At 38.4% G+C, this 13,902-nt stretch overlaps 1 protein-coding gene across 1 annotated transcript in view; it reads right to left on the bottom strand.

Moving 5' to 3' along the window:
• Positions 1 to 8,990, bottom strand: part of SIPA1L1 (signal induced proliferation associated 1 like 1) — a 56,768-nt gene extending 47,778 nt beyond the window's left edge. The window contains exons 1-4 of the mRNA XM_015827183.1: positions 7,463 to 8,990; positions 4,831 to 4,961; positions 3,138 to 3,326; positions 431 to 605 (exon numbers count right to left, since the gene is read on the bottom strand). Of these exons, the coding sequence (XP_015682669.1) occupies positions 431 to 605; positions 3,138 to 3,326; positions 4,831 to 4,961; positions 7,463 to 8,951 (1,984 nt within the window). The 5' untranslated portion in view covers positions 8,952 to 8,990. The remainder of the gene's footprint in view (positions 1 to 430; positions 606 to 3,137; positions 3,327 to 4,830; positions 4,962 to 7,462) is intronic.
• Between the last annotated feature and the right edge of the window lie 4,912 nt (positions 8,991 to 13,902).

Below are 13,902 nucleotides of genomic sequence, written 5' to 3'. Positions count from 1 at the left end.
CATGCACCGTTGCCCCAGCCCCGCCTCCTCCCACGGCCCCCTCCTCACCAGAGGAGAGTTGCCCCTGGGCACGGCCCACGCAATGCTGCGTAGCCAAGGACATGGTAGCCAGGCAGTGGGGACAAGACTCCGCCCTTGCACCCCATCACGTGCAGATGATGCTGCAGGGTGCGGGCAGAGGGCGTGGCCACCATGGAGCTGCTGGACTGCCTGGGTGACCTGTGGCGGGCTGTGGAGGTGGTGGGTGGTCCAGCGGGCATGGTGGAGCGGGGACAGGGGTGGGGAGGTGGTTTTTGGGTACTCGGTGTCTAAAAGGTTCGCCATCACTGTGCTAGGGGGTGGCTAGTGCTTCCCAGGGACTACAGCTTTGCTCTCCTTATTTTCGTACTCATTATTTTCATTATTCTGAACAAAAAAAATGCAGTCTTACTCTTTGTGTCTAGCTGGGCACGATACTTTTCAAATCCTTTAAGTCTAACCCGTTCTCCCAACAACTGAAGAAACTCTTCAAAGGCTGGGCCTGCTGATTCATTATTGTACATTTCCTCTTCTGTGCTTTGCCCAGACTTGCAGTACATGATTCCCACTTTCAGCTGATAGCTTAACTGTAAATACAAATAGAAGCACAAATTTGCATTCTTGTATTATCTGTGCTGCATCAAGAGGTACAAAGCTATTCCTTTCAAAATTTATCTGTTTTCCGTAATAAGAAAGCTGAGTGAAAAAAAATGAAAATGACAAGGTTCTATATATTTATTATGCTGTATTTCAAATTGCTCCACAAAATAATTCAGAGACCATTGGCATTCCCAATTCCAAATTTCACCCAAAAAAAAAGAAAAAGAAAAATACAAGTAGCCTCACTACTTTAAATCTTAGGTTTGAAAACATTGCTTTATTTTTTTCAGAATTTACAATAATTTTGTTAAAAGATAAATTTGAAGTTACAGGAAATACATAAAACAAGATGACCATTAATCTGACCCAGTCAAATCAATGGCAAGAATTCTTGAAATGTCAATTTATAAACAGCTTATATGTTAAAGTATGTAATTTAAGGTAATTAAATAATCAAGTTGTCCTCATCTAACTATATTACTACATAAAATTTACTAAAATAATGCTTACAATTGAAGTGAGTAACCAATGAAAGTGTAAAGAAATCTTTTCATCAGGTAATCTTTTCATCATTAGAAAGTTACCAAAAACTGCAATATGGAAAATAGATTAGCCAGGGTACTACTACCTTCTCACTAACCACTGAATTCTCACAAAAGCACCTGGTTTATTTATGATCACTTCATTATGTCTGCTTCAATTATTATTATTATGCTATTTAATATTATTACTGTATGCTTGACAGAACTAGAAGGATAAAGTCTATGGAGATTCTCAGTCATCCAGGTCATGGTTGTCCCAAAGATGTTTTTCCAAGAGGCAACTGGACTTTCTTGTTTTTCTTGGAAGATGCTTCATTTCTCATCCAAGAAGCTTTTTCCAAAGATGCTTCTTGGATGAGAAGCGAAACGACTTCCAAGAAAAACAAGAAAGTCCAGTTGCCTCTTGAAAAAGCACCTTTAGAAGGATAAAGGCACAGAAAAGAAGCTGAACTTTACAGAACAAAAAGAAAATATATTTATATCTAAAACAGACATTCAGTTAAAATGGGGAAAAACATTTGGAAAAGTCACAGTAGATTAAGTATGCGTGCTTGTGGTCTATGAGTGTATGCAGAGAAACACAGTGAATTCCTGTTAAAATAGGTTTCTAATGTTCTGACAGAGCCAAATATTGTTCCCCATTCTGAATACTCTTCAGAGCCCTAGTCATCAACTTGCCAGGGACCAATATATTGTAATAAAATCTGTTCCATCTTCAATTTCAGAATGCACAACCCCGAGGGGCCTAAAATCTACTGACTATAACAGGATGCCTCTCCCAACTTTGCAAAGCTTGAAGTTTTGATTGGCCTTTTGGCCATACACAAAAAGCTCAAAAAGCCTAAAGAGTTAAAGATGTCATATATTGCTTATAAAAAAGGAAAACAAGTAAACATTTTTAAAATTTGTTTTCAAACAGAGGATCTCAAAAATGAGGAAAAATTCTCTTGATTTTTCCCCCCATATACCTATGCTATAGAAAGAAGCATTCTCAGTACAACTTATTTTTTCAAGGAACATACTATATTAACATCTCCCAAATTGCCTTAGGTTCTCAATAATAACATTTGCATCATATATTGGACAAGCTTCAACTTTTTCATTTTCATCTACTCTTAAACTGATGATCACATATTGAGAATGAGTTGAGTATTATCCTGCTAGTGATTCTTAAGTCCAAAAATGTGGATGGTCTCTCCTATTTCTAAAATTAGCATAAAAACCCAAAATGGCATCATGTAATATTCCATAAGCCAAAATAGTATGTTAGCACTGTTTTCTGATGAAAACTTTTTGGAAAGAAAGATTCTGAAATAATTATGCAGCTCTAATTTTTCTGGCAGCTCAGAAAGATTCTAAAATTGATTAAAACAAAGGCTGTTGAGAACAACAAGCTAATTAAAATGATAACATTGTTCCTGTTCATCTCTTGAAAGGGTTAGTTCAACACAGCACAAAGGCAGAGAACAGGTATATAATACATCTATGTCATTAGTTTTATCCCAAAATACCTGAATTGAATGCCATTAACTGCAAAGCTTTGATTAATATGATAGAATTACAACTTTAAATTAATGTTTTACAAGCAGTACTAAGAACCTAATGAAGCTCATTGTTAAAATATATTGCGATGGTAGCTCAAATGTCATAGGTAGAAAGGCATAATTTTGAATCAGTTTCCTATGCAATGTCTTGCAGCAATGTATGAAGAAAATACTTTTTAACTGATAATATAATTAAAATAGTTATTTGTTTAAAACGGCTTGTATCTTTATCGCTATCTTGCAATATTTAGCTCCTCTATGTATCTGATTAAGTTATTTGAAAGCAAACTAATTCCTGAAATGTCTTATTCTTTAACATCAATATATGATAGCTTTATAGAACATTTTTAAGCTAAACAAAAAAAAAACCCCAATAATTTATTATTATAAGACTAACCAACTAAAAACCAAATACGTGCAATTTAAATATTACCCCTTGTTCGTCGAGTTTCATAAGCTGCTCTGTGACTTTGGGTGTATTGAAAGCCAACCTCAGGCAATGGATGTTTAGTTCAGGAACCACATGTTCTAGGACCTCTTTCAAGGGCAACCCTCTGGCTGTGCAGTGCTTTGCAGTTGAAGGTATTGCATCTTCCAAGACAGTACCTCTTAGCGTTGTAAGCTAGAAATAAAAAAAAAATTATATACCAAGTTGTGAGGAAAATGTGTTAGTAATACACAGTAATAGTAATAGTTTTTTTTTTAATTCTCCCACAAAGTATCAACTTAAATGGGATAGGACAATTCAAAATGTATTACTAATTAAGATGCACATTTGTTTTTTTTCTGCTTAGTGATAATATAGGTAGTAATAATAATAATAATAATAGTAAAGTTGGAAGGGACCTTGAAGGTCATCTAGTCCAACCCGGACGAGTCCGTCCTTTGGGATATGGTAAAGCCTGTTTACCGACAGGTCAGAGAAGAATTTTTGAAGGTCACAACCTCGTAAGTGGCGAAGACCTCCGTCCAACAAGGTGACCAATTAACAAGAGTGACAGTCCTAGTTTCTCCTTAGTTCTAGGTTGCTTCTCTCCTTGATTAGTTTCCACCCGTTGCTTCTTGTCCTCCACCACTGAGTCCAGGATTATGATAAAAAGTCATGGCAGTTGTTAAGGGAAGAACCCATGTGATTGCCTCGCTCAATGATCACAATCCCTGTTCTCCCTTTTGCAGTCATTAAGCAATTACACAGGGTGTTAAGCAGAACATGGGATGCCTTGGGGGGAAGCCCTGGGAAGTCTGATGCATGCCCAGGCATGCCCTGAAGCATCTGCCCAGCTCATATAGATCCGGCGCTGGGCCTTTATTCTTCATAATCATGACTTAAGCATTCTTGCCATCAAACAGCACTGTCCTTAATGCAGAACATATTAAGCTGTAATAATGGTGCACCTTTTTATATTTGCATAAAGGAAAGACACAAAATAACAAAAACAAAACAACATTTTCGTAAGACTTTAGGTTTGTGTCCTAAAGTGTTAAGCAAACTTTTTTAGGTGCTGGGCAAATATTTGCTCATTTTGTACAATGTAATGGCAATTCCTGACATAGTTTAAGGAAATGTATGTTTAGAGGTGCTAAAATGTAAATAATTAATCTTTCTATACAAGCAAAAATAAAGCCTTACATTATGTAAAAACTGCCCTTATTTTCCCAGTATATACAGTATATCCACAGCTATCATCATAGGTTAACACAATTTATGATTATTCCCCCGCCCCATTCTAAGAAGCATACCAAAGGCTGCCACTGAATCGTAAGTTGCACATCACTTGTGTGAGATTTCTGCCGAGTATTGTTAGAAAAACAATTCACTGTATTTTTAATTAGGTTATTTCTTATTCTTTCTTCTCAAAACATAAAATAACCATGCATAAGAGCATGTTGGATGACAAGAATCTTGGGATATTTAATTCCAATGCTGTATAAATTGAGAAAATGCTTTGTATAGGAACCACCTCTCTTTAATAAATCTTCTCTGAGTTTTATAAAATGCACAACCGTTTGCATAATATTAATTTACTGACAGCAATTATCCTCCCAATGTTTAGGCACGTGATTTTGTAAGAAGTTCAGCACAGAAATCAAATTTCTTATTTCTTTACAGCCCAGGCATCGCTTACCTCACTGGTTCTGAAAATAATGCGGTAGCTAAACTGGGAACCATTTTCTTTTATTTCCTCAGGTTTTTCTCTTCTGATGCTGACAGCTACGGGACCAAGGTTTTCATCTGCCCCAAAGTAGTTCCAGTGTTCTTGTGCAATTAAAATCAAACACGTATTTGGGGGATGGAGGTGAACAAATGAAAGGATAATTATGTTTCATAAAAGAAGGATACATATTGTTATCACAATATTTCTAGGTTTTAAGATTAGTTCAGACAGAACAATTTTGCTTTGAACACAAGTTCCAACTAAGCATAGACACAAAAACATAACATATTAACATGTGGATCAGGCAATCAGAATTAAACCTGAGCACCATCTAGAGATGTTTTACTTCAATTGTATCAAACTCAGAAATATCTATCATTATGATCAACTGGCTGCATGTTCCATTGTAAAATTCCATGGTATGCAATCATATATTCTTTTTTTCAAGTATGTTCATTCAAAAATACTCTAATCTAAAACCATCTTTCCTTTTATTCTTTCTTTTTTAATATACCAAACCAAACATTCCTAGATATACATACAGTATAATAAAACATAAAACACTTAAAATAAAACATATAATAAAACATACAAACTAAAGGCAATGAACTATCATTATTTGACAACTACCAAAATAGTTCCATTTCAGATGGAATTCGATTCAGGTCCAACTCATTTTGATTTGAAAAGCTAAACTGGTCAGACCTGGTTGATAGTTTTATGAGTAAAAAATAAGAAACACCAGACTACCGAAAACATAATCTCACAAGTAGGTAGCAGCAAAGAGTTCCCATATTTTTGCTAAAAAAATAAATGGATATGTCTTATAGTCACCAGGACTATAAAGTAAACTCAAAATATATTTTACATTACAGATAGACAATAATGTTGATGATACTCTGTTTATATAATAATAAGAGCAAGTTCTGTTTCTAGAACAATAAGAGTAATGTATGTACAACTGCTTTTTTAAAAATGAAAAAATAGAAGTCTGTTTCACAAGTTTAAATCTATAGGTATTTGCAGTCCTTCTTAAAAGTCTACATTTCATTATCACACTGAATGACACAAGCTCTTCTCAAAATTGTACATGTTTTTTATACAAATAGTCTTTGACTAGGACCATTTATTCAGTGACTGTCCAAATTTACAACAGCACTGAATCAATGGTGGTTACAATTGTCAAGAGTTTTGGCTGCCCCAGTACCTCTGTAGTCATGTGATCATGATCTGAATGCCTGGCAACCTGTTCACAACTATGATCAATTGCCAAGAGAGTTGTGATCAAATGATCGCCTTTTGCAACTTTCCATGCTGCCTTCTCCAAAAAGTCAAAGGGTGAGTCACTGGGGTAAGACTTCCCTACCTGAACAACCTCTCACTGCCCCTCTGTGTTCACACTGTGTCGGCCATTTGTGGAACCCTATGCATCTGCCCTGAACTGTGCAGGTCCCCTTGCAAATCTTCACACATGCTCACCAACCTACGAAGTATATCTCACACACCCTTGCCTATCTGCAGAGCATCTCTCATGCACCCTTGCCAACCGTCTCCCACACTCAGACCCACCCAACCTTGTCTCTCCCTCGCCCCCCCCACCAGCACCCACACTACCTGTGTGGGCCCGGGACTTGCAACTTCCAACCAGCTTCCTCACTGATTTTGGTTGTGGGAAGCTAAGAGGAAGTTGCCTCACATAATGAATGAATTGCTTAGTGACAGAAATTTCCATCCCGATTGCTATTATAAGTCAAGGACTATTTGTAATGTTAAGCTTTTAATGATTATAATATTAAAAATCATTTTGAATAATTTTTTTAGCTTGCTGTGCGCTACCCAGAGTCACTTGTTTATGAGATGGGCAGCCATAGGAATCTGATGAATAAATAAATAATAATAAAAAAAAACACCTCTCTTTCCCTTCCCATGTGGTTCAGGAACTAAAAGGCTTCTGCTTCTATTTAAATCAAGATCAAGAGTTGTGGCCGTTATTAACAAGCCACTTTAAAACACATCATCTTTAAACAGTTGTTTTTGAGGCTAGCCTCAAATTATATTAACCATAGTTAAAGTTAAATACAGTTCCCAGTCCCAAGCCACATAGTAACTTCACAGCAGAAAGCTTTCACAGTGAAAGCTTTTGGAAAAGAGAAAGATGAGAAAGAATGCAAGCCTATAAGGAAAACAGGCCCTTCTAGCTCTGCCATAAATAATATTGCAGTACTTCTTGCTCAGTATTAAAATAAGAAATGCCAAATTTGTAATGTGTGTCATAAGTTACAAGTAGCATATAATAGCTCTGTGTAAGGATTTACTCTGATANATGAGTTACTATGTGCCTCAATGGGCATTTTCAAAAGTCTGGAAAGACTTGAAAATGCTAGTGAGAGGCTTGTGAAGTTTAACTGCTTTTCTTTTCCTTTTTTTTTTTTTTAAGAAATGAGCAGCCTTCTATGCTTCTCTCAAATCTTTGCCAAAGCACAACATGCCACAGAAGATTTGTACAGCCCCTAGTAGATAAATAAACACTGTGCATCAAAGCAGTTCTTAGGTGAATGTTGAGTATACAGCAACATTTCCAAAGTAGTTAATAACTACTCACCTTTCTGATAGAAGAATTTCCGATAGTAATATGCACCGAGATCCACATGTTCAACAATGTACCTCTTAGCTCTGTCCAAGTGCAACACCAGATTTTCCTTGGGTACTTCAAGTACTGCCACTCCCGCATTTGTGCAATGAGAGCTAAGAGTAGACTCAAAAGAGGCACTTTCACAGCCACTAAAGGATCCAGAGTTAGATTTGGTGAGACTGATGTTTCTTTCTCCTTCTCCACCAATCTCATTACGAAAATACGGGCAACTCAACACAAGATCATTGCTTTTGTCATCTCCCTGGTCCACATTTAAAGTTCCTTTGGAATTCAGTTCTTCTGTACTACCCATAGGGGAATTAAAACTTGCAGAATGGGATAATGGTCCAGAAGCTAACGATGCAACCGCAGCAGCAGAAGCTCCAGTAGTTGTGTTCCTTCTTTTTATAACATTATGCCGGTTAACTGCCACTTCATTTAAATCAAATAATATACTCTGAACATCATAATGAGCAAAACATTTGGGGCACATCCAAGGCCTGACACTATCCTCTGATCGGCTGTCTTCTAGATCTGAAGTCTTTCCAAGATCTCCTTCACCTTTGGCATTACGCAGCTTGCGAAAAATAGAAGAATCTCCTGTCTCTGATTTTGAACGCCTCTTCAGTGGTTTCTCCCTTTCTTTAAAGAATCGAAGGTTCTCCCTGTGAGTAATGGGTCCATCTATCACATCCAAAGAAAATCCTGAACCTTTACTTCCACTAGCTATAAGGAGTTCACCAAATTTGCTGGAGGCTGAACCTCTTTGATCAGACGTTTCATCTTTATAACCTTTTAACAAGTCAAAAAAACTTTCCCCTGAGGTACCCTGCTTATCTATTGAGGAGGTGCTGCCATATTCTCTGTGCAGTGATGGGCCTGATTTGTAACTGGGCGAGATACATTCATCATAACTATCCACATCAAGCTCACTTAGGGTGATGTCACTATTACTACGCTGTCTTATTCTACGAAGAGCTTTTCTTGGGGAGCTGTGGTAACCATCAGGTGTAAGAAATCTAGAATCTAAGTTCTCAGATTGTCTTGCTTTGCTTTTAAGTGTGTTTTGGATACTCTTTAACATGACAGAATCACTACTGTTCAAATTAATTGAACTTCCCTGACTACCCGGGCTACTTTTTGAGGACATACTATCCAGACAGCTTGATGTATCCATTTCTTGACTTGATCTACTGTTTTCTTTGACATTCTCCTTCCTTGGAGGCCAGTCTGCAATCCTTGCTCTAACTCCCATTTTAGGAACTCCAGGTGTGGAAGTAAGATGATGTGATCCTTCATTGCGTGGAGGGCCCACTGGAGCCATCATGGAAGATCCCAAGCTACCATTCTGTGACCTAAAGCGTCTCATATAAAAGTCATCTGAATGTATCTTAGGGGTAACATCTGATATTCCGGTGGCAACAGCCCTTTCAGTCTGGGACCGTTTCAAGCTGGTCATTATTGGAAAGTGTGTTTAGTCTCAGTAAGCTCCAAAGGAAAATACACTCATTGCTGCCTTTTAAATGTAAAACTCTCTTTTGGAGAAGATCCTCTAGAAAGTATAACGGGTGCATGAGATCCCAGTTGTGATCATTTAATTTAGTGGCAAATGGTCTAAAGATGCTGTTCTTCAGTCACTTTTCACTTCTTTGGAATTGAAATTCATCCATTTTATCAAGCAGTCATCTTCCCCAAAATCAAAAATACTGAGGGTCAAAGCTTCAATATTCGCTTTAAACCTAAGGTAAATAAAGAAGTACATAGAACAATTAATCATTGCATAAAATAAGTTATAAAAAATAGAAAAGAAACTTACTACTTTCTCAGTATATTTTGCCATATGTATCAGTGAAAAAGCAGAAGATAGCTGATATCTTACAGTCTTTATAAAGAAAATGTATTTTTAATAAAGCGTATTACTATGATACTCTTCATCTTTCCTATAACCTATCCTTATCTTCTTATGACTATAACTTTGCTGCTTGTATCTTACAATTTATAGAGGTTTTTTTTTTTAGTATCCTAATATAATTATGTTGTTTGCTTAGCTAGTACTCCTTGACAGAGGTCCTCAACCTTGGCAACTTTAAGACTTGTGGACTTCAACTCCCAGAATTCCTCAACCAGCTTTGCTGGCTGGGGAATTCTGGGAGTTGAAGTCTACAAGTCTTGAAGTTGCCACGGTTGAGGACCCCTGCTCTATGACTATCACTAAGTGTTGCATCTTATGATTTATGATGAAGTGTTGTATTTCACAACTTAAGATAATGTATTTTCATACTGTATATGATCATGATTATCACTATTACCTGTATGTACATTGAGAGCTTATGCACCGGAGACGCTTGGCCAACCACACTTGGCCAATAAATAATTCTATTTTTTTAATATTTAAAGTAGATGGTTATAGAAAGTGTGCTACCATTTCAAACATAACAGATAGCTTAGTATGAATAAACCACATCCTAAAGTAAGGCTGTAGAAGTCAATTTTTTCATAATGCACTTCCCCATTTTTGTTACTTCCCCCCTTTTATACCATCCCCATATCAGATGTTATTTTTAAATAGATTGTGGAGGGGGAGAGAGGAGGCTGTTGAAGCAACATGGGAATATAAAATGCCTGCTTCAGGGCCAGTTCTCCTAACTTTGGAATCTGGTATGATACAGCCATTGTTGAGCAACATGTCATCAGCACTAGACACGGTCATTTTTATTTTTTCAGGTCTTTTCATTATTAATAATCTTTAATGTTAATATGAGATTGCTAATTTCTTACTGCTGCTTTTACAATTTATCATTTTATTCTTTATTTTATTTGTTCTGTTTTGTATGTTTTATAAAATACTTTAATATATGGTTTTAGTAATTATTATGTATGAATTAAATACAAAAAAAATATATACAATTTCAGTAGCAGTAATAATGTGTGAGCAGTTAGCTAATGACAGCAAAAAAGCTCCCTCAAGAGTCAAATTACATGTTATGAAAAACTTGCAAAAATTTTAAAAAATGTAAATAGAGGCTGCTGGCAGACAAAGAGATAGAATCTGTCTCTCTTGTATAAACTCAATAAAAATCTCCCTGTTACCCTAAAGACACTTTCTTATAATCATGACAAATAATTACATTTCTTTTAAAAAAGGCAATTATTGCCTTTGAGAAATTAATGAACTTTTTGACACTTAAATACTATATAAGAAGATATAGCGCAGTGATGGCGAACCTGTGGCACGGGTGCCAGAGGCGGCAGTCGGAGCCCTCTCTGTGGGCACACGGCCGTTGTCCCAGCCTTGCCTCCCCCCGCAACCCATTCCTCACCAGCAGCCCCCCCGGAGGAGAGTCGCCCCCAAGCGTGATCCACGTGGAGCTGTGCAGCCAAGGACATGGCAGCCAGACAAGACTCTGCCCTCATGCCCCATCGCGCACAGTTGATGCTGCGGGACGCGAGCAGAGGGCGTGGCTGCCATGGCGCTGCTGGGCGATCTGCGGCGGGCCCTGGGGGTGGTGAGTGGCCAGTTGGGCAGGTGGGGTGGGGGCAGGGGGTGGAGCAGGGGCGGGGCCAGTTTTTGGGCACTCGGTCTCTAAAAGGTTCACCATCACTGATATAGAGGCTGTAAGTCAGGTTTCCTTGATTAGCTGAGATTGTACTCAAAATAAGATGAATTTCTACCAATGCCATTTCTAAATGGAATTCTGTGGGTTAGCTCTAGGTTTAGAATCATCCTCGGGAAGGTGACTTCAATGGCTTCTTATTTGGTCCCTCTCATCTCTCCGTGTTATACTGATTTACCAAGAATCATCAAATGGGTACTGGGAGGGAGGGGAGGGAAAGCAGACTCAAGCACCTGTCTTAAAATTGCAACTTTTCCCCCATCTGACGTGGAGACAGTTCAGAAAGAAGCCAGACTTCCTGTTCTTCCTTTTGCTGCTAGGTAATGGTTTCCCGGAAAAGGGAAAACTAGAACTAGATATGGAATGCCTTTGCCTTTAATTTTAATACTTTGACACTCACCAACCACCTCTATCCCCCAATTATTGCAATTCTGGATAGCCAAAAAAAAATAATTATAAAGGCCCTCATTAGTAAAGCAACATACATGTCTGATGTATCGCTTGCTTATGCAATGATGTGGGGCAGTAATATGAATTACTGATTAACTTCCACTGATGTTTCAGATACAAACATGCATTCTAAACATTTTTTAAGAATAAAAAAAAAATCAGAATTATTTTCTAGGCTTGCATTCAGAGAAATGCATTTTGTATGTATAACCGAGTTCTTATCTCTTTACCAGTGTGGGTGGCTTCATGAACATCCTACAGACTGGTTCTTAAGGCCTGGATATATTCTAGAACAGGTTGGGGTGTGACACATGGCTGAAATCAAGCAGATAATAAATGTATTCGAAGTGTTTCTATTTTTATCCATAGTTATACTGATCTAAAAAAATGTCTGATGGAGAAAACTTTTAAAAAATCTTGTTATGTCTTTCCACAGAGGAATAAGTTGTCACCTTGCAACAGACCTGGCCGAAGCCATTTTCCTCGTTTCTGGTTGCCACAAGATAAGGGGGAGGAAAACTCAACTCTTGGAGTTCTGTTCTAATTGGTCTCATCTATTGGAACTATGGCATAAGTCAGAGGTAGCGAACCTATGGCACGGGTGCCAGAGGCGGCACTCGGAGCCCTCTCTGTGGGCACACGTGCCGTTGCCCCAGCCTCGCCTCCCCCCATGACCCCCTCTTCAGCAGCCCCCTGAAGGAGAGTCGCCCCAGAGCGTGACCCACGCGGAGCATGGCGTGAGCAAGGACATGGCAGCCAGGCAGCGTGGAGAAGACTCTGCCCTCACAACCCATCGTGCACAGTTGATGCTGCAGGGCGTGGGCAGAGGGCGTGACCACCATAGCGCTGCTGGGCTTCCTGGGCGATCTGCGGGCAGGTGGGGCGGGGGATGGGGTGGACCAGTTTTTGGGCACTCGGTCTCTAAAAGGTTCGCCATCACTGGCGTAAGTTTTCTGTATTCAAGATTTTTTGTACATTAAAATACGACTATAATAAACAAGGTATCTGTTTAATTCTGTTTATCTGTTTAATTCTAATTTTCACAGATGCTGAAATTAAAACTAAAAGAACACAATCTTTTCCTTCATCACACTGACCCTAAATTGAACATAAAATGCTATATTGTTCTTTTAAAGAGCTTTAACAACAAAACACCACCTCCACAAATGCACCCTGGCAGGGAGTAGACAAAGGCAAGAGGATGTCAGCATAAAATCCTATAGTGCTGTATACACCCTTTAATACAAAACAAAAGAGAGAGGCTCTTATTCAGACAGCCAACCAGTTACAGAACAAATGGCCTTCAAATACTTACCAAGTCTACGCATGCAAAGATGCTGCTGAACTAGCACCATGTTGACGAAGCAGCATTGTGTACAAATCAAAGACTCTGGCAGATCTAGGGAAACTAGCATTTGTGTGAGTCTCTTCCCATAAGTAACAACTGGCTTCTTCCATAGTAATTAAAACTCTAGGAAGAACATTTTCTGCCTCTAACGTTCACCCCATCTTAATGGAGAATTCTAAAATTAGTATACTGCAGAAAAGGGTAGCAGAGGACAAACAAGACTCATAATTGCTGCAATACTTTTGTTGCAGGCCCATAGCTCTTAAAGTGTGATGCAATATTCACATACTTTCAAATTTTCATTGTATCATATCATATTTACTCTGGCAACAGCTAGATTGTTATCAAAGTTAATCAAACAATCCATCTTTAACTAAGAAGCCAGTTTACTCCCAGCTTGAAACAGCGAATAAGAAAGCTCCAAAATTTTAATTTTTACTTTCAGAAAAGCTATTAATTTCTGCTACACAATTCAGATTTTTAAAACTTAAGTTAGCAAAAGTTTTGTTTTAAATCAGTAATTATTGTAAGTGACACTAGAGGCAGTCCTCCTTCAGAGGAGTCCACTAAAGGACTCCATCGCTAAGTGATATGGTTGCTAAGCGAAACATCAAATGACTGTTGAGAACTTACAATATCATTTCCCATTCAGTCATTCAGTGAGTAACCACGGATAATTAAATGAGACATTACATGACTGTGCCTTGTGATTTTACTCCCAGCTTCTCATTGATTTTGCTTCAACTGTTGAAAACAAGTTTTGAAGCAAGCAAATGGCAATTACATGACCATGGGATACCGTCAGGGCTTTTTTTCAGCCGGAACGCGGCGGAACCGCGTTCCGGCACCTTTTTCCGGGCCGGCCGCACCGGAAATAGCCCCTCCCACACCGGAAATAGCCCCTCCCAAATTTTACTTGCATTCCTGTTCTCTAAAGGGGCGGTCCTAGGGTTTGATGAGGGCGTGGCCAGGTTTGAGTTCCGCCACCTTTTCTCCGA

The sequence above is a fragment of the Protobothrops mucrosquamatus genome, unplaced genomic scaffold (assembly GCF_001527695.2).
Source record: "Protobothrops mucrosquamatus isolate PMUCROS unplaced genomic scaffold, P.Mucros_1.0 scaffold3546, whole genome shotgun sequence".
NCBI lineage: Eukaryota > Metazoa > Chordata > Lepidosauria > Squamata > Viperidae > Protobothrops > Protobothrops mucrosquamatus.
The sequence above is the reverse complement of the archived record's forward strand: the minus strand, read 5'-3'. Positions and strand labels throughout refer to the sequence as shown.